Raw genomic sequence first — 21,451 nt, forward strand, 5'->3', positions numbered from 1 at the left:
TCTATATATTTAGGAATAATTTAGAATATTTGGGAATAATTTGATATATTTGGAACAATTTAGTATATTTAGGAATTATTTGGTATATTTGTTTACTTTCTGGTGCTATGTAACTAATATCCCTTATGAAACATAATAAATGGCAATATATTGGAAAATATAGTGCAATATATTAAATAATAAGTTTTCATATATGGAAAAAAGGACATCTATTGTTTAATATATGACAATTTATGCATGGACCATTTATGTCTATATATTGGTAAATATAAAAACATACCACAATAAAGACAAAATCTCTAAACTGCTAAACTGCAATATTTTTTTTAGACCAAATGCTTTTTTTGTATTTATTAGTGTCTTTCTTAGATAAGCATTTCATAAAAGAGACAAAAGCGTACCATGGTTTAAAATACATCCTGAATGTGCCAATAAAGGTCCACAGTTACAAACCCAATAAACAAAATACATTTACATTTACATAATCTACAATTACTTAAATAAAGCGGTCATATTCATGTTTGCATATTAAACATTTTAATGTAACAAAGATTGACTTGAAGTTATTACATTTATTTTTATTTTTTTGCCCAAATGCTACATACATTACACAGACCTAGCCCAAAATCTTATAATTAGGTGTATTACACTTATACAGTCTATTAATTTTACTTTGTGATTTATCATTAATTTTGTGTATAAGGGCATACAAATATTATTATATTATATTATATTATATTTGATTTTTATTATATTGCTAATAATGTATTACATTTTTTAAATCATTTTAAATAATTGCAAGAAAAAAAAGCATTAGCTATGGTCAGTGTGAGTGAATCACCACATACAACAGTTCCTGTAAATGTGCTGTGTCTCAGTTGTAACCTGCTGAAAATACCCTCCCTCTCATTAAATCATAATTGTTACATTTTCAGTTTGAAGATTGAGCAAAAATGTACCAGTGGTTTTCAGAAAAGCCAAATTTGGCAGTATAACCACGAACCTGGCAACTCTGGGGAAAAGCGTTCTGTGATTGGACTGCAAGAGCAGAAGATTTAGACAAACAAGTATCAGCAGTTACAGCGCGATAGGGCGGGACTATGCTTTAGATGATATTCGGAGAAAAGACGCTAAAATTGGCTCTCAGTTTGAATGAACTGAATGAATATACAGCTTATGGTTTGCCCTCGTTTCTTGGACGGAGGGACCAATGCAGTGAGCACTGTGTCAACCAGCTGGATAACTGACTCTGACCCAACAGAAACCTCCATGCAGTCCTTCTAAAGTTATCTGGCAAGGTGAGTGCTTAATTTAAACAGTAGCTCATCATAACACAGTTTAAAGAATCCACATGCTGATAATAAGGCTATTTTTTTAAGCAGTTTAAAAATTATAGTGAGGTGTACATTCTTGCTAAACTGCTTAGTCAACACAATTTAAATTATGAGTTATAACTAGCTACCTTAGCTATAGTTTAACTAGCTAACCTAGCTTTAAGTTTACTAGCTACTTTATCTTTAGTTTAACTAGCCAACCTAGCTACCAGCTAACATAGCTTTAAGTTAACTAGTTACCTTTGCTTTAATGTAACTAGCCAGCCTAGCTTTAATGTAACTAGCTAGCTTAGCTTTAAGTTAACTAGCCAGCCTAGCTTTAATGTAACTAGCTAGCTTAGCTTTAAGTTAACTAGCCAGCCTAGCTTTAATTGAACTAGCTAGCTTAGCTTTATTTTAACTAACCAGCCTAACTTTAATTGAACTAGCTAGCTTAGCTTTATTTTAACTAGCTAAACTAACTTTAACTTAACTAGCTAACCTAGCTTTAATTTAACTAGCTAACCTAGCTTTAAGTTAACTAGCTACTTTATCTTTAGTTTAACTAGCCAACCTAGCTACCAGCTAACCTAGCTTTAAGTTAACTAGTTACCTTTGCTTTAATGTAACTAGCCAGCCTAGCTTTAATGTAACTAGCTAGCTTAGCTTTAAGTTAACTAGCCAGCCTAGCTTTAATGTAACTAGCTAGCTTAGCTTTATTTTAACTAACCAGCCTAGCTTTAATTTAACTAGCTAGCTTAGCTTTATTTTAACTAACCAGCCTAACTTTAATTGAACTAGCTAGCTTAGCTTTATTTTAACTAGCTAAACTAACTTTAACTTAACTAGCTAACCTAGCTTTAATTTAACTAGCTAAGCAAGCTTTAATTAAACTAGCTAACCAGTCTTTAATTTAACTAGCTAACCTAACTTTAATTTAACTAGCTAACCTAGCTTTAAGTTAACTAGCTACTTTATCTTTAGTTTAACTAGCCAACCTAGCTACCAGCTAACCTAGCTTTAAGTTAACTAGCTACCTTTGCTTTAATTTAACTAGCCAGCCTAGCTTTAATGTAACTAGCTAGCTTAGCTTTATTTTAACTAACCAGCCTAGCTTTAATTTAACTAGCTAGCTTAGCTTTATTTTAACTAGCCAGCCTAGCTTTAATGTAACTAGCTAGCTTAGCTTTATTTTAACTAGCCAGCCTAGCTTTAATGTAACTAGCTAGCTTGGCTTTATTTTAACTAGCCAGCCTAGCTTTAGTGTAACTAGCTAGCTTGGCTTTATTTTAACTAGCCAGCCTAGCTTTAATGTAACTAGCTAGCTTGGCTTTATTTTAACTAGCCAGCCTAGCTTTAATGTAACTAGCTAGCTTAGCTTTATTTTAACTAACCAGCCTAGCTTTAATTTAACTAGCTAGCTTAGCTTTATTTTAACTAGCTAAACTAACTTTAACTTAACTAGCTAACCTAGCTTTAATTTAACTAGCTAAGCAAGCTTTAATTAAACCAGCTAACCAATCTTTAATTTAACTAGCTAACCTAGCTTTAATTTAACTGTCTAGTCTAGCTTTAATTTATCTAACTAACCAAGCTTTATTTTAACTAACTTACCAAGCTTTAATTTAACTAGCTAACCTAGCTTTAATTTAACTAGCTAACCTAACTTTAATTTAACTAGCTACCTTTGCTTTAATTGGACTAGTTAACCTAGTTTTAAGTTATAATTTATAGCTAGCTAACCTAGCATTCATTTATAAGTTATAATTAGCTAACCTATCTTTAATTTATGTTATAACTAGTTAACCTATCTTTAATTTTGGATTTATTACTAGCTAACCTAGCTTTAATTTATAAGTTATAACTAGCTAACTTAGCTTTAAGTTAACTTGTTAGCTAGCTAAATTAGCTTTGAGATATGTTTTAATTAGGGCTGGACCCGAATATTCGGGTATTCGGATATTCGTTCGTTGAGTAGGTATTCGGTTTTTAATTTTGGTATTCGGATATTCGTTTTTTTTCTACTTTCCAGAGCTCCACCTCACTCTAACCACTTCTGTTCTCGCGGGTCCCGTCAGAATATCTTGCGTGCGGGACAGAACTGAACTGTTATTGGCTGGAGCGGGAGTTTAATCCAGACGACAGTGTTGGGAGTAATGGCGTTAAAATAAACGGCGTTACTAACGCCGTTACTTTTTTCAGTAAGGAGTAATCTAACTAATTACTATGACTGTAACTATAACGCCGTTACCATTTTCGACACTCCGTTACTGCACGTTACTTTAGCAGCTGAATGAACTTTTTTTAAACTTTGCGCATACAGACAAAGAGCCCTATCATACACCCCACGCAAGGCGTGTAGCGTGGCGCTTTGCCACCCGTCAACAGTCTATTTTTAGGCCTTGCACGCGTCCTTAAAATAGCGTTGGACTTTGGAATATATTAACACCGATGGGCGTGGTGGTCTGGAAATGATGTGTGTTGAGGTAAATTTCTGGCGTGTTTCTATCTTGGCGGCGGAAAAAAGCTTAGCGCGATTGCTCACCCTGCGCTCCAAAATACTCCATACCATCACATCTTTACCACATAAAAATAAACCACACCCAGAGCCTTCAGCAATCAACTATGAAAAAATATATATACTTAAAAATCTGCACTGTAACTATAAATTATTATTAGTTATATTTATTTCTGTCAGTTATAAGGATTTATATTTATGTTTAGTACACAGACTAAATAACTGTAACTAGGCATTCTGCTGTTTAAAAATTTCAACAGATGCTTATTCTCACTCAAATGCTGGAGTTTTGAAATGGAAAATTAAAAGAGAAAATAACTTTGACTGAACATAAATTTATTTTAGTTAACTTTGCTATTATTTAACTGAATTTCACTTTTATATCTGAAAAATAAAGCACATTGTCAATCTGGCGCGTGGTGCTGCCCGTCAATTACATAAAACTTAAAACATTTGAAATACACAGAAATATAAAGCTATATGTTAGCATTCGTTTCTTATCACCAGGGCAAATTTATTAAAATATTAAATATATTAATTCATGAATTAAAATCTCGTCCAGCACTCTGAAATGTCAGGCACGCAAAGTGGTGCTTGGCGCAGCGGCGCGGCATTGCGCGCAGAATAACCTCTGTCTTCTAAAAAAAGTTTTTATAAATAAGATCTGACAAGTATACTAAAATTAATGTTATTAAACTTACTAAAGCCAACAAATGTACTGTTAATTAAAATCAGGCAAAATGCGCTGCGCCTCTCTCTCTCTCTCTCTCTTTCGCAGCGGGAGATGAATTCAGCGCGAGGCTATAAATAATTTACAACTCAGTTCAGTTAAATAAAAATAAGTAAGGACCTGTAAGTTAATCAAATATTGTCAAATATAAAGGATAGGTTGAGGTTTTGGTGAGCTGTTTTCATGATTTGAAACTGAAACTAACCGAAACTTTTATTATTCTGCGCAAAAAGCCTGTGATTGTTTTAAATGAGTTTTTTAATGGATTTAAATGAGTTTTTTTAACGGATTGTTGTTTTTGTCCATTCTTTTGTTTTGTTTATATATACATTTATTTCTTTGAGTGTGGTTTGGTTTGTTTAATTTTTATCCCCAGACGCGTATTTGTTTTTTCCGTTTTTTTTTTCAGTATTACATGTCTTAGTAATTTTCTTTGGTCCTGTGGAGTTTTTCGTTTCTTATTTTTTTTATTCGTTAGACTATATTTTTGTCAACATTTTGGGTTTATTTTTGTTTGTTATTTTTCTAATAATAATAGTAATTACATCATTTATTTTCTTTATTTATTCTTACGCAGCAGATAAGACGCGGTGTGCGGCAGCAGAAATTCCGGGATGAAAACACAAAGAAATCTGGGCTAAAAACACAGAAAAAATATGGGGTGAAAAACAAAAATCCGGGATAAAAACACCAAAAATCCGGGGTGAATATGTCTTAAGGGGGCCGTGATTTTCTTTTTTTTTTTTTACCTCTTTTTTTACCTCTTTTTTTAAAAACGAATATTCGAATATTCGCTTCGAATCAGTGCCGAATATCCGGAGCTCAAAAAACGCTATTCGGGCCAGCCCTAGTTTTAATTAGCTAATCTAGCTATCTCACTTCATCCCATGAAATAGCTATGCTAATTTATTTTGTATTAAGGATTTAGCTGTACATTATCACAGTTTACCTTTAAATTAGGCTTGTTAGCGGTGGGTTCCAAATACTGAAACTTGTTTTTAATCTAAGAGTATTCGGACCCACTTGTAACTAAGTAGCATTGTGTTGCTGGTGGTCATTGTTTGTTTATTTCTCATTTTCTTCCTTTGTTATAAGGTGAAACTGGGGAAGGAAGGCACCATCACTGTCTCAGCCCATTGTTGGAAGACTGCAAAAGCACAAGCTACAGCCAGTGGGACGGCACGAGTGCTACTGATGGAACTCTTTAATGTTGATGTTTTTCTGAACTTTAAGCATACCTTTATCTGTTTTTGTATTATACATATAGTAGTATATGGTAGTATATATTCTTGAATTTATAGTGAAGTGTATTGTTAAATATATAATAAAATAAATTGTGATGTGTGGTAATAGATGGTATGTGTATTATTGATAGTAATATGTTAAAATATATTCTTGAATACATAGTGAAGTGTATTGTTCAAAATATAAAGTACAATATATAGTACACTGCAAAATATGTGGTAATAAATGTTACATAATAATTGATAAGTCATGTTCATATGTTGCCATTGCTGTTACAGTTACCATTTTAGCTATATTGGTATCTGCACATTCGACCAGTCAGTCAGTCAATCTACATTTTAAATTTAACAGTTGAGAGTCTTAAACCAATAGAAAATAAAACTGCTTGAATTCAAAAGAGAATAAATGTGCTAAAATGTGTTTTCTGTTGTTTCATTAGGACAACTGCATTTTTGACATTCAACTTATGTAAATGGGAAGTCAAACACACAGTTCTTTTTAGTGTCTAATTAGTGATGAACAGAACCTCACTTTAGAATATGGTACACTTCTGGGTGTATAAGTGACTTATTAAGCACTTATTAGCTAAATTGTGATGGCGATTGACTTATTAAATGTTTATTTTGCGCGTTTTAGTGTGTAATTAGTGATGAACAGAACCTTACTTTAGAATATGGTACACTTCTTGGTCTATTAGTGACTTATTAAACCCTTATTAAGTACATTGTGAGGGGGATTGATTGATAAAATATTTATTCAGTTCTTATTAGTGTCTAATTAGTGATGAACAAAACCTCACTTTAGAATATGGTACACTTCTTGCTCTATTAGTGACTAATTAAACCCTTATTAAGTACATCGTGAGGGGGATTGGTTGATAAAATATTAAGTCAGTTCTTTTTAGGGTGTAATTAGTGATGAACAGAACCTCACTTTAGAATATGGTACACTTCTTGGTATATTAGTGACTTATTAAGCCCTGATTAACTCAGTAAACTCCAGCACAGCTATAACCTTACCAAACTCACATAGATCAGATTGCGACCAATTATACACTAATAACGTGTATGATTTGGCTAATAGTTAATGCTTAATAACCTGCTTAACTGGGTGCTAACATAACTGTTTATAGTGCACTATAAGAACTAATACAGCCATTATTAATCATTTCCACATAATAGACCACTAATTAAGCACCAATAACCCTTACACAGAATAAAGACTAATAAGTAGTGAATAAATAATTTATAAATGTCTAATTAAGGCTTTATTAAGCAAATAATAAGACATTAATGAGTGCCTAATTTGTGTTCCTTAAAATAAAGTGTTACCCAAACCCTAAAACTAGCCCGAATTATTAAAAAAATAATTTCGTAACATTCACAACACATAAATAAAATTTAACTAGCGTTTCTTTTGCAACATTCTTTCTCTTTATACTTTTCTCAAACTTGCTTAAACATTGGCACACTATTGACTAAGTTGCTGTATGGTTGCTCAAAACGTATAATTACAGTAAAAAAAAATGCAAAAATGTTTTTGGATTTGCCTGGAACCCCTCTATTTACTCAGGACATGAGGTCTTACTGTGATGTTACTGTGAACTACAAATGAACAGAAGTCATGTTAGATCAGTGTTTCTACACCCTGTTCCTGCATATTCTACTGCTGTCTCTGTTTGAAGGCACTTAATAAAGTAAGTGGTTGTATGATGTGTCTAATACACTGCTGGATATAGATAATGATTGATCTATGGTCGATAGGGAGCTACGGGATTTTAACAGGTAAACTCAGTTAAGGATTGTTTATTAGCTGATTAGATGGATCCGCTGGAAAACACAATTTTATGGCAGTGATCTGGGTTAAGAAACTGCTTTAAACAACAAACATAAAGTACTGTACTAAATTCTGGCTATCCACTACATCTTCTAGATAACTAGTTAGCTAACTGAATTTTTGTTCATTATAGCTCACAGTAAGTCCTGCAATCCTAAATTAATAAACACAATTTGAAAATGAAATAGTTATTGGCTGATCTGGTACATCAGGGCAAGTTAAACATTATATATATATATATATATATATATATATATATATAGAGAGAGAGAGATTTTTCTTCCCCACACTGACCCTCTGCGCTCCGCAAAACCAGCAAGCTGATTGGCTGTTTCTCCTGAAAGGCGTGACTTTCACCTTGAACCGGCACCACGATTGGTTAAGAAACACACAGCGGTCAGTCACCTCAGTAATAAAGTTTTTTACATTTTAATAAAATACGGGAAATTGTCGGGAAAATACTAATACAGGAGAACGGCAGGAAAAAAGAGTAAAATACGATAGTTTCCCGGCCAAAACGGGAGACTTGACAGGTATGACTGCTGATCGTGGCTCAATCAGCACATAAAAATGTCTTCAACTACTTCTAGATGGGAGTTGAAAGATGACCTACTTCTTTCCCCCGCGGTGGGCATGATGCAGCCCTGCCAGACACTGGTCAAAGCACCCACCAGGTGCTTACCAAACTTGTACCTCGTGATGACGTGGAAGCATTTCTCTACACTTTTGAGTTTGGTTCTGCCCATAGGAGCCGAGTCACAGCCCCACAGAAAAACCCATACCCAGTGAACCTGAGTTTCCACCCAGCAGACCCTCTGGTCTAAAGGCATGGATCTCAAGCTGTAGGTTCCAAGACAGACATGCCATCTTCCCCCTCAAGTGCCTCCTCCGCCTGGGTGGCCAGGAGATCAGAGACGTGTTCAACTCTGAAAGCACTGTTCTAGGTCCACCCTCGTCTGGAAATGCTAAAGGTGTTCTGCGCTCAGAACCATTGGTCTCATTGGTCTCCTTTGTAGTGGCAGCTCTTTCTGGCTTTGCTTACCACCAACGGAGCGGGTGTATAACAACCAGTTACATTGCATCAATGATTCTCTTTTGGCACAGATCTTGTAGTGCCTCACGAAGCTCTCTCTCAGCAGCAACAAAATTAGTCCCATTGTCTGAACGCATGATCTTGACCTGACCTCATTTACACAGGAGTCTGTGTCCAGACTATGGGCAATCTTAATGTGAACAGCTCTGGTAAGACAGGTGAAGAGTACTCCGTACCTTTTGACATGACTTCTTCCTCTCTTGACCAGAAAAGGTCCAAAGAAGTCTACTCCTACGTTGGTAAACGGAGGCTGATCTGGTATGATGCGGTCCAATGGCAGATCTGCCATTTTCTGCTCTCCTGTCCTACTGTTAAGCCTTCTGCAGACTGTGCATTTTGAAATTATGCCTCTAATTGCTGAGCTTACTTGAGGTATCCACAATGCGCCCACAATGTCCGATTTCTTTGTGGATGTGTTGCAAGATGAGAGCAGCAACTGAAGACCCCTTGCAAAGAATTGCAGGGTGCTTCATCTCCTCTGACATTGACATTCTGGAGAGACGTCCTCCCACTCTTACAATTTCATCTTCCAGGAAGGGATCCAGCTTGTAGATTGGACTGGTTCTTTTCACATGTCTACCTGTCTGTAAAGCCATAATTTCCTCTGGATACGTTTGGAGCTGACTGAACCTTATTAGCTCATTCTCAGCCTCTTCCAAGTCCTTTATGGTGAGCAAAGTTGGTTTTAGCATCAGGCGACACTTTTTCATGTGTGCTGTTGTCAGCAGCTCTTTTTGGTTTGGACAGCTCTCTGACAATGTGATTTTGTCCATAAAGACCTTTCTTTCCTCTCTCAAATGTAGCAGAATCAGAGTAGTACACGATCAGCTTATCCAGAGCCAACACCTTCTTCTGCCCATCCTCTTCAACCTTTATTGCACAGGACTTGACCTCAGGGTCATCTTGGGGTATGTCATTCACATAAGGCAATTCTGGCCAATCTTCCTGAGACTTTAGAAGGAAACTTGGGCCTTGCAACCAAGTCTTGTTTTCTAGAAACTCCTTCACTTTCATCCCCCTTGAGGCTTGGTCCGCTGGATTTTCTCCTGACTTCACGTAATGCCATTGGGAAAGCTGGCTATGTTCCCTTATGACTGCAACTCTGTTTGCGACGAAAGTCTTGAAGCGACTATGCTTGTTTCCAATGTATCTCAGAACTGTAGTGCTGTCAGTCCAAAAGATGGAGTTTTGGAGTGGCACCTGTAGTTCACGTTGCAACATCTGGTCCATTTTCACAGCCACCACCGCAGCTGTTAATTCTAGCCGTGGGATTGTTACAAGTTTCAAAGGGGCTACTCTGGCTTTTCCAATTAAGAGAGTGCAACATTTCTCACCAGCTTGGTTTGACAGGAGCAGGTAGGCGGCAGTGCCATAGCCGGTCTCTGATGCATCAGCAAAGTGATGTAGTTGTGCTGACTGCAAAGGTCCAAATGCCATTGGCTTCACACACCTGCTTACTGAGAATCCCTCTAGCAGTTTCATTTCTGCCAACCATTCTTGCCATCTGACTGCCTGAGAGTCTTTGATTTCTTGATCCCAGCCACACTTTTGTTCACAAAGAGTCCTCAGGATCTGCTTTGCGGGCAGAATAACTGGCGCCAATAGTCCGAGGGGGTCATACAATGCACTAACTACAGACAGAATCCCCCGCCTTGTTTTTGGCCTTTCAGGAACATTCAGTTGGAATTGGAAACTGTCTGAGTCTGTGCGCCACTCGACACCCAGGGCACGCTCCATGGGAGGGATGCTGTGGCTCAGGTCCAAGTCTTTGACATCAGTTGCACGATCTTCTTCAGGGATGGTCAACAGAACAGCCTTACTGGAACTGACCCACTTAGTCAGCTGAAAGCCACCCATGGCGCACAGTGCTCTTACGTCTTTCACAAGTTGAACTGCCTGAGCTTCAGAAGGAACTGACTTCAAGAAGTCATCTGCATAACAGTTGTGAAGAACTGTGTCAGCTGCTTCTGGCCTTGCTGTTTTCTTGTTGTCCTCTGCTGTTTTCCTTAAGGCATAAGATGCACAACTGGGTGAAGATGTTGCACCGAAAAGGTGAACAGTCATTCTGAATTCTTCCATCTCTTCATCCAGGTTGCCATCTGGCCACCACAGGAAACGTAGAAGATCTGCATCTTCTTCAGAAACTTTAACCTGATAGAACATGGCTTTGACATCTGCCATTAATGCCACAGGCTCTTGCCTGAATCTCGTTAGAACACCAACAAGAGTATTGGTAAGGTTTGGGCCCTGCTCGTTTAGAGAGACTCCTCTGTAGGTTGCAGTGCAATCGAAGACAATCCGAATTTTCTTTTTCTTGGGGTGATACACTCCGTGGTGGGGAATGTACCACACCCTGCCATCATCACGCAGTAGTTGCTCACTGGGAACCTTGACTGCATATCCATTCTTAATGACATCCTTCATGAACATCTTATAGTCTTCATGGAAACCTGGAAGTCCCACTTCAGCATTGATCTGAGGTAGAGACACATCTTTCAGATAAGGCCACCTTGCAATGTCTTCTGGCTTAGGAATATTCTCCTTTTGCACTGGAATGAAGCTATGGGTGAATACTCTGGGCAGGTCTATGTATGTATCCTCCTCCACACCACAAACTTCCAAGTCCGTCAGAACAAATGTCTTCAAAACCTTACTGTCATCTGCCCTGCTACAGCCCATGGTGTTGAGAAGAATCTGTGTTCGTCTGCCCCTGAGATTCAGCTTTCTTAGTAGACCTTCAGTACAAAAGCTTGCTGTGCTGCCAGGATCCATAAAAGCATATGTTTCCACATATCTATCACTCTTCTTGGATTTGATCTTCACAGGCAATATAGCTAATGCACATTTCCCTCCGGCCCCAGTATAGGCACAAGCTTCACTATCCAGAGAGATGCATGCACTGGCACTCTTTGTTCTCAGAGAAATCTTGTTCCTTTTTATCACAAAGAAAGATGTCTTCATTCTTTTCCATGTGCAACAGGTCTGGATGTCTTTGTGAACATATCTGACACTTTGCTTTTCTTTTGCAGTCCTTGCTAAGGTGTCCTGGCAAGAGACATCCAAAGCACAAGCCTTTGGACTTTAGAAAGTCCAATCTATCTTTAACTGGTAGTTCTCTAATCGTTCTACACTCTGCTAGAGTGTGCTTGTTGTGACAGTAGACACAAGGTTTCTGCAAAGCAAGATTAACAACTTTCTTCACTGTCACTTGTTGTTCCTTTTCTTCTTGTGGAGCCTTAATGCCTGCTTTTGACTACCTCTCCTGACTTCATTGTCTTTTCTGTTCTTGCCTTCCTTCATTGCATGAGACTCTGACATGATTCCAAATATAGGGTCCATGATGATTTTTGCCTGGCAATCTATGAACTCGACCATGTCTGAGAACCTTGCACGTCCTCTCCCCTTCTCTTGAATTTCAAAGGCTGCCACTCTCCATTTCTCACGCTCTTTATAAGGAAGCTTTGAAAGAACAGTCCGCATATTAGTGGGGTTGTCCATTTCCTCCATGAAGTCTAAATCACCCATTGTGTTCTTGCAGCCGGGAACAGCGCATATGCATTGAGAGCTTTACCATCTTCTTGCCTGATAATAGGCCAATTCAATGCTTTCTCCATGTAGGCATTTGCAATGTTTAACTCATTGCCATAGTTTTTTTGCAGCAGCCTTCTGGCTTCCTTGTAGCCTCTTTCAGATGGCATATGCTCACAGCTACTAACTAGTTCCTGTGCTTCACCACTGGTGTACTGCTCCAGGTAGTAGAACTTGTCTTGATAGGTATCAGCTTTGCTCTCCACAGCATGTTCATATGACCTAATGAACGACTTGTAAGTGAGAGGATCACCTTTAAACACTGGAACCTCCTTGCGTGGCAGACTTGATAGATTATGCTGTCTTACAAGCATCTCTGTGATGACACTTTGTTTCTGTAACACCTGATGGAGGTCTTTGTCATCATCCAATTGTCTTGCATCTTGTTTCTGGTTACTACCCACTGGCTGGTATATTCCAGGACCAGACTCTGCACAACTCTTCTTGTTGATGACTGTGCTCTATCGTCTCTTAACTCCTTTATAACTTTTTGTCTAGAAGATCTTTTAGAGACATAACTGTTCATGCCATCTTCTTCATATGACTCTAACACCTTCAATTTTGCAATGGATTCTACAAGTGCTGCGTCAACTTCTAACTTCTCTCTTTTAGCCTTGAGCCTGGTTTCCTCAAGATCAAGAGCTTGTTTTTGTTATAGTGCTGCTGCTTGTGCTAGTAAAGCTGCATGTTCTGCTGCATCTTTGGCGCGCACAGTTGACACTGAGCTCCTTGAGGACCTTCTGGACCCACTTGAGGCCACAGATCCATATTTACTTTTAGGTCTGCAATCCTGCAGATTAACTTGTGAAACACTATCACCCACATCATCTTCATCTTCTTCTATGGAAACATCTGAAGGTGCACTTGGAACCTTTTCTTGTTTCTGAAGCTGGCATCCAAACCATTCCATAGAATTGTCAACATATGCCTTGACTGACATTGTCTCATTGATGAACCATTCCTGATCCACTTTCCTTTCTTCTTCATCCAATAAAGGAATGATGGAATCATTGAGCTTGACTACTTCTTCATGCAAGTTCCACATATCACCTTGCAAAAGATCTTGCACTCTGTATACATTCTCATCATTATCCATGAGCTTATCAATTTCTTTCATTTTAGTTGTGAGCTGGCTGAATTTCCCCTTTCTTGTTCCAATTAGTCTATGCAGCTTATCTTGTAATGCCTTTTCCGTAGGCTTTGGTGCCCTCTTGTGGCCAACATCTTCAGGTGTCTGTCTGTTTCCAGAACTTTTTGCCATCTTGTTAATGCACTAGCAAACAGTTGAACCTTTCAACATCAAATGCTCATGTCCTTATACTTCTTCAAAGTGCAGAGAGTATCCTATCATAAGATCCGTGATTAAACAAGACACCACATCCTCACTGCATGACTCAGCACTTAACAATAGCAGCTATGTTAGCAGGGGTTAGCTTCTGCTTCTGACTCAGCATTTAGCAACAGCAGCTATCTTAGCAGGAGTTAGCTTCAGCTCACCTTTCCAAACTCTTAGATCCCCTTCACGCCCCTACAGTGGTTCTGTGGCATGTCCTTCTTCCAGTGAAGTTTTCTGACTTTATGTAGTGGCAGCTCTTTCTGGCTTTGCTTACCACCAACGGCGCGGGTGTATAACAACCAGTCTGACTCGACAAAATTTCCTCAAACTCAAAAAATCTTCATGTAACAATGTTTACTGACAAAAAAGATCAAAATACAAAAAATATCAATAATCCAAGCTGTACATGTCTCTCTTAGTTGAGGTCTTAACTGGTCGGTCGGTCAGAAAACTGTATCACCTCCACCCGACCGTCTAGAGAACTGAAGTGAGTTAATTTAACTGCAACTTAAGCACACACACAAACTCCCCCTAGTGGGTAAACACATGTATTACATTTTCAACATGGCTCTTACATCCTTCTTGTCCCACTCCTAATCGGCCTAGACTACCTTGAGTTTTAGGATGAGCTCTGGGGATCCTCTTGATGTGGGGCCATCTCACAGGCCTGATGATGATATCGGCCCCAACCCCAGTCAGCTTTGGCAGCCAGTGGATGCACTGGGAGCAGCAATATGGGCTCAGAAGGTGACACACATGCACACACTAACCCTCTGTTTGCTTTACATCAGGAGGTGCTGAAGGAAGGGAGCTTCATCTGAGAACAGAGAGAGGGTAAGAGGCTGCGAACTGTCTGGACAGACATCCTCACAGTGGCTAAGGAACCAAGGAGACCTGCAGCCCCTACCCTCCCACTTAATGTGCAAAAAACACCTAGTCAGTATAAGGCAGTCAACATAAATATGGAGCGTGTGAAGCAGCTCCTCATACTCCATCGGCACAATGACACTATGATACACCTAGCACACTTGCATCCCTGTGAAGGTTTAGTCAGACTCTGAAGAGGATGCTGAAGTGGATTCTCAGAGAGGACCCATATGACCGGGACCTTCTCCTCCCTCACGCTGTTTTTCTGTGCTAGAAGTGTCTTCAGCCTCTACCGGGATCCGCCCATTCAAACTTCTTTATGCACAGAGCCCTGAGGTCTCCTTCACGTAGTAGACCCTTTGAATCACAACAAATTGCATACTCCCCTCTAATGCGCAACATGCGTAAAAATGACCCGCATTCATTTTTTGTGTAACTTCATTTATAGTTGAGGGTTTCTATGATATATCTTAGCAATAAATTAATTCAGTCATTCAGAATTTAAGGTATTTTCAGTTAATTTTTGATTATCATACATTCTTATTATATTTTGTCCTTTTTTACTTTTTTGTCATATTAGGGACGGAATACAGACACTCGCAGATACAGATAAAATGGATGTTTATTACAGGCTTGGATGGTACAGGGGTAGTCGTAAACAGAAACAGTAGAGCACCGGAAAACAGTAGCCACATAGACAAAACCATACCATAAACAGGAGACAGTCCAGAGTTCATACACGAGAAATCCAGCATCAGAGAAAATCCAAAAATCGAAAACGTTAAACAGTCCAGGTCAAACACAGTAAATCCACAATCAGAGGTACAGGCAGAAATCGGCGTTGAGGAAACAAAAAGCAAGGTCATACACGAGAAAAACAAACACAGAGATAATAACGCTTTGTAAAGTGGATAAACCAAACAATACGCCGCACAGGTGTGTGCGTGGAGTGTCTTTTTATACTGCAGGTAATCAGTATTCGGGGCTTCCTGGAGGAAGCAGGTGAGGAGTCACGTGATCGTGTGTATGTGTGTGATGTCAGCGGGTGGTGCGTTCTGGGTAATGTAGTTGTCTAACTGAAAACCTCCATTAGAGCAGTGTGTGGGAGAAACAGAAGCGCCTGCAGCACCAGACATGACACTTTTTGAATAAAAAAAATTATCACTACCCCTCTAATGCACAACATGGGTCAAAAATTATGGAATTTGAAAACTTAATTTTTATTTTATTTTCTTACTTCATGAAAGAGCAGCTTTTGCATTTCTACATCAGGTTAAACACACGGGTCAGACACGACCCACATTTACCATTTTACAGCTCCCATAGCTAACTCAGTATTGCTTTTAATTGTTTTAACATAACTTCAGAAAATATCTGATGACTTATTTTTTATTATTTAGGAAAGAGGATAGCTTAAAAAAATCAATATTGTGATATAGTGGTTTATTATTTCTTTAAAGCATTTTATTTTATATATTTATTTATTTATTTTATATACTTTTTGTTTCTGTAAACTTTTATTATTGTTATTATTATTATTATTATTATTATAATTATTATTATTATTATTTACACAATCTGTTTAGAGTCAGAATCTTTGTAATTTACTGTTATTTACAAACTTTACAGATTTTTCTTTGTTTCTACTGAAAGTTTGATGTTTTTTCTTTAAGTTAATAAATAATTACAGTTATTGTCACCAAGAATCATTATTATTACAAACATACACTGTAGCTAAGTGGTCTACTCAGTCATATTCTTATTATTAGTAACATGAGATATACAGTATATCTAGAGATCACTGCTCTATGGGTTAATGCTTTCTTTAGCACTGTGGACCGAATTAGAAACTCTGTTTACTGCAGCCACAACATCTAACCTGCAGTCAAACAATACAGTCCCCTCAATGCCCACTGCCTTTAGCAATCCAATCACTCCCAGTGCTCAGCTTACATGTGTAAATGCATGACACACATATGAAATATGCCATGGATTTTGTTTTTGCCATTGTAGCAGTAATGTCTTGCTGGTACCCAATAGTGCACTTTTTGCCTTTTGTATCTTTGGCCAAAGTACTTTTAATCTCATTAAAACTCCAACTGTTTTATCTATGCTTTTTGCCTATACTGACTTACAAAACGTGTTACAAATGTAATAGGTGATGTTTTTCTATTTTCTATTTATTCAACCAAAACTCTTTCTATATGACCTGTGTGGATGTGGATTTTCTCTCATTTACACAGGAAAGTGGAATAAAGCCATACTGTATATTTCACTTGTGATGGATAAGCCACATGTGCTCTTGTGGATTAAAATATCAGACTTGTGTTATTTCGAGTAAAATCACTTTACGTATACAACAGGGTCACTGATTCTCTTAAATAAAGCTGATTATAAATACATTAAATAAGTGACTTAATAAATACAGTGGGGTAATGTAAATATAAATCAGGCCTGATTATGTAGAAACAGCAGGACATCTAAAATGTAATAACACAGTAACAGATGTACTCTGCATATGTTACACAAAGAAGCTTAAATAATATGTGCAGTTCTGCATTGGAAATAGTTAGCAGTTTTTTATTTTGTTATTCTTCTATTAACACAAGTTGATTCTTGAGGAATTATTTAAAAATATTTTACCTAGTAAAATAGTTCTGAGGGCTTTTCTAAACCACCTGTAGAAGAAAGCATACACAATAGGATTGCAAGCTGAACTTGAATAACCAATCCAACCAAGCGCATCAAACAGTTGTGGCACAGCATCGCACCGGAAAACAGTCAAAATAAAATTGTAGATAGAAAATGGTGCCCAAAATGACAGAAATGCTCCCATTACAAAGGCTAATGTTTTAGTTGCTTTTCTGTCTATCTTTCTATTAGTGGACTGTCCTCTGGATGTGTTCACTTGAGAAAGTGTGTGGACAACTTTCCGTGATTGCTTCTGTGCAACAAGATATATTTTAAGATAAATACTTAACATGATTATTGTTGGGAGGTACAAAGAGAACATCGAAACTGACAAACTTGCCATGGGGCCGACAACCACCGCACAACTTCCCTCACATAAAAGATCGCTGTATGCTTCTATACCCAGAACATTTAGCACAGGACATACAATTCCCACAGCAGCAGCCACAATCCAACACACAGTGATCATTACCAGAGTAGTAAATGGAGTCATTTTACTGTGATACAGAAGTGGGTGACAGACTGCATAGTAGCGTTCAATTGAGATAAACACAAGATTTAAAACGGAGGCAGTGCTGAGTGTTATATCAAGACTGCTGTGAATTTTACAAAATAAACTCCCCAAGTACCAGCAAGTCTCCACAGAGCGTAGCATGCTAGGAGGCATCACCATCCCTCCTACAAGCAGATCAGCTACAGCCAGAGAGAGAGTCAGGTAATTTGTTGGTGTGTGAAGCTGCTTGAAATGAGTTATGGCTATGATGACCATAAGGTTTCCACATAATGTAAGAAGCACAATGACACCAATGACAAAATATGCAGCAACTCTCACAACCAGTGAATAGGTGAACTTTTCACAAGAGTTAGGATGATGATCATAACAAACAGAAGTGTTTCCCTTGGTCCAGTTTTGGTTTACTCTCATTTCCATCATGTTTGATCTCTGTAAAAAAGCATAATACAAAGAAGCAATAGATTATTCTGTTTATGAATTAATTTAGCAAGTAAAGTTGTTCTGTTATTTGCTGAAATATGTAATTTTACAGTCTTCTTCCCTGTTAATAAGTTTTTTAGCCAACAATCCTTACCTCTGCTTGCAAACACGGCCGAAGCAATTTCAGTTTAAGAAGAACATTTTATTTATAGGCTTACAGGTCTGTATCAGGAACACCCACATGCAAAAACACTCCTATTTGAGAGTCCCTGGATACTTACCTTAACAACTGTGCATCCAGCTGATGCACTCTTTTATCTCTCTCCTGGTCAGGACTGTTGAGGGTCCCAAGTCTGTACGTGAATGTAAGTGTCTTGTTTACAGAATAATCTGAAAGATTACACATTTAATGAATGTGGTATTGTTACAACATCATGGAATAATTAATGCACAATAATCGTGATTACGTTATGGCTGGACAGGATTCAGACATGTGAAGATGCAAATCAAAAACTTTATTAAATAAAGTAATAGCACAAAGAGTAGTCAAAATCAGCAGGGTCAACGCTGGTAAACAGAAGCAAGAGGGAATAAACGTAGCATTAGTGAGAAACAGTCCAAGTGCCATACACAGAGAGGCAATAAAGAAGGGCAGGCAAAAATCAGGGTCAGTAAATACAAAAACAAGGTAAAAACAAGAGAGCTAACACAGGCAAGGATTAAACGCTTTGCAGAGTGGAGAACCAACAATACTCAGAAAACAAATAAGTGAAGTGCAGGTGTATATATAGTATATACTATATATACACCTATATATACTATATATACACCTATATATATATATATATATAGCCTTCTCGAAGGCTTTCTAAGCTGCTTTGGTGATGTTCTCGATGGCTCTTGTCCTTGCTCCTCCTGCGATGATCAGTGTACTGAGAGCTCTTTTGCACACAAAACCTCTGCAGCCTACTTTAGTGGGCATATACCTTGCCTTCCATCCCTGCTCACTTACAATGCTTTTGCTGGGCACAGTGGGCAATTTAGGGTGTCCGCTTTTCCCTAGGTGAAGAGATCACCTAAACTGGGCAGAACATCTTACATTGCATAAGTGAGGAAGGTGATACAGTGCGACTAAGTATACCAGAGTTCTGTCCAAGTGAATTTCTGCTGAATCAAACCGGCAGCTCTTCTTCATTCAAGGATTCAAGGAGACTTTATTTGTCATTCGCATCACATGTGGCACATGAGGTGAAACGAAATTGTGATCTCATGATCCAGTTTACATCCAAGAGCAGTCGTTAAAATAGACAATATGGATAAAATAGATACAAAATAAAAGGACACAATAAAAATAAAATGGAACAAAATAGATAAAGATGAATACACAAAAAAAATAGGGAGAGTAGACAGGTAGCAGCAACATGAAGTCAAGAGTGCACGTTTTGCTAAAGCAGCATAGTAATGTGAATTAAGAGCAGTGCAAGATTAAGGGTCTGAGTGCGGTTTAAGGTGACAGTGTTTGTAAACAGTAATTGACCTTGTAAGTGACAGTGCAGTGTGTTGTTAGGTGGAGTTTAAGAGTCTTACAGCTTCTGGAATTAAGCTGTTTCTGAGTCTGGTTGTTTTGCACTTGATGCACCGCAGCCCCCGGCCTGAGGGGAGCGGGACAGAAAGTGCATGTCCTTTTCCTGCATCTGGAGGTGTAGATGTCCGTGGTGCTGGGGAGGCGGACTCCAACAATCTTCTGTGCAGCCTTTACCACCCTCTGCAGAGCTTTCCTGTTTGCAGCAGAGCAGCTTCCATGCCACACGTTGATGCTGGAGCACACAACGCTTTCCACCACACATCTGTAGCAGAAGGTGAGGACTGAGCTCCCGAGTCCAGCTCGTCTCAGTCTCCAGAGGAAGTAAAGCCGCTGATGTGCCTTCCTGACCAGAGTGGAAGTGTTGTTGCTCCAGCTGAGGTTGCCGCTCAGGTGCACACCCAAGTACCTCTAGCTGTCGACCACCTCCACCGCAGATCCTCCAATGTGCAGGGGGAGGTGGGCATGCTGGCCCCTTCTGAAGTCCACAATCACCTGCTTCATCTTCTTTACATTGATGCAGAGGTTGTTCTCTCTGCACCTCTAGGTGTTTCACCTCCTGCCTGTACTAATCTCTGTTCATGATGCATCCAACCACTGCTGTGTCGCCGCAATTTTCACAATCTGACAGCCTGGGTGGAGAGGCTGCTGTTCACACTGCTCATATGTGAGCAGTGTGAACAGGAGGGGGCTCAGCACACAGCCCTGAGGGGAGCCAGTGCTGAGTATTATGGTGGGGAAAGAGATGTTGTGAATCTTCACAGACTTCAGCCTGTTGGTCAGGAAGTCTAGGACCCATTTGCACAGGGAAGAGCTCAGTCCAAGTGAGGAGAGTTTCGTTATCAGTGTCTGAGAAATCCTGGTGTTGAAAGCAGATGTGAAGTCCACAACGAGCATACGGATGTAGGAATCCTTCTGCTCCAGATGGGTGAGGGCAGTGTAGACTACGGAGGAAATGGCATTCTCTGTGGATCGATTCTTCCTGTATGCGTACTGGTGTGGATCTACAGTGACGTTGATAGTGGCTTTGATGTGGGTCTGAACCAGACTTGAACCTTGTGTCAAGGTGTCTGAGAAAGCCTCAATCCTGCTCTACCCTGTGCCACTATGCCCACCACATCATTGTGGCACATTCATAACTCAGCATCCAGCAGAGCAGCCTGGGCACTCCACTTCTTTCCTGCCCTTATCACTACTGGCTAGATTTCCTGTACAGCAGCACCTCTTGTCTGTGTGACCTTGAACTCATCTTTCAAAGACTTCAGGGGCAACTGAAGCTTTGTACTATTACCACAGAGAAATATGATGCTGAGATTTTGAGGCAACCCCAACCATCTCCGGAGGCAGCTGCAAACCGTCTTCTTTAAGGTCCCTAGGGTAGAACTTGGGATCCCACAGACCAGAAGGGGCAATAGTATCCTGGTATGTCCATGCTTTGAACTTGCCCCAATCTGTCAACTGACCTTAGCCAGCTGTCCAATTCCTGGAAGGTTGCCTACACAGATGAAGTGTCCTTGAGGCAGCCATCAAACATCTTTCCCAAGTTTTTTACCAGTTTTTGATAGATGGATGTGATGTGTGACCCTTCGATGTTAAAATAGAACATGTCTGTGACCACCAGTCAGAACCAGTTATCAGGACTTAATGTTTACCTGTCCAAAGTCTTCCATCCCTTGCAGGACACACCTGCATCCTGGCACAGACTCTATGATGACTGT

At 38.9% G+C, this 21,451-nt stretch overlaps 1 protein-coding gene and 1 long non-coding RNA gene across 2 annotated transcripts; one reads left to right on the forward strand and one right to left on the reverse strand.

The window, feature by feature from the left end:
• Positions 1–793: 793 nt before the first annotated feature.
• Positions 794–5,911, forward strand: LOC125801704 (uncharacterized). The gene is made up of 2 exons (XR_007438867.1): positions 794–1,298; positions 5,657–5,911. It is a non-coding gene; the product is annotated as an uncharacterized LOC125801704 (long non-coding RNA).
• An 11,159-nt stretch (positions 5,912–17,070) lies between these two features.
• Positions 17,071–18,192, reverse strand: LOC111191823 (trace amine-associated receptor 1-like). The gene has a single exon (XM_022667892.2). It carries the CDS (start codon positions 18,149–18,151, stop codon positions 17,126–17,128), a length of 1,026 nt encoding a protein of 341 aa, XP_022523613.2. The 5' UTR covers positions 18,152–18,192; the 3' UTR covers positions 17,071–17,125.
• Positions 18,193–21,451: the final 3,259 nt, after the last annotated feature.

Source organism: Astyanax mexicanus, chromosome 1 (assembly GCF_023375975.1).
Source record: "Astyanax mexicanus isolate ESR-SI-001 chromosome 1, AstMex3_surface, whole genome shotgun sequence".
Lineage (NCBI taxonomy): Eukaryota > Metazoa > Chordata > Actinopteri > Characiformes > Acestrorhamphidae > Astyanax > Astyanax mexicanus.

What these genes read in the sequence shown, in the direction of transcription:
- LOC111191823 (XM_022667892.2), bottom strand. Translation starts at nt 18,151, where the DNA reads ATGATGGAAATGAGAGTAAACCAAAACTGGACCAAGGGAAACACTTCT.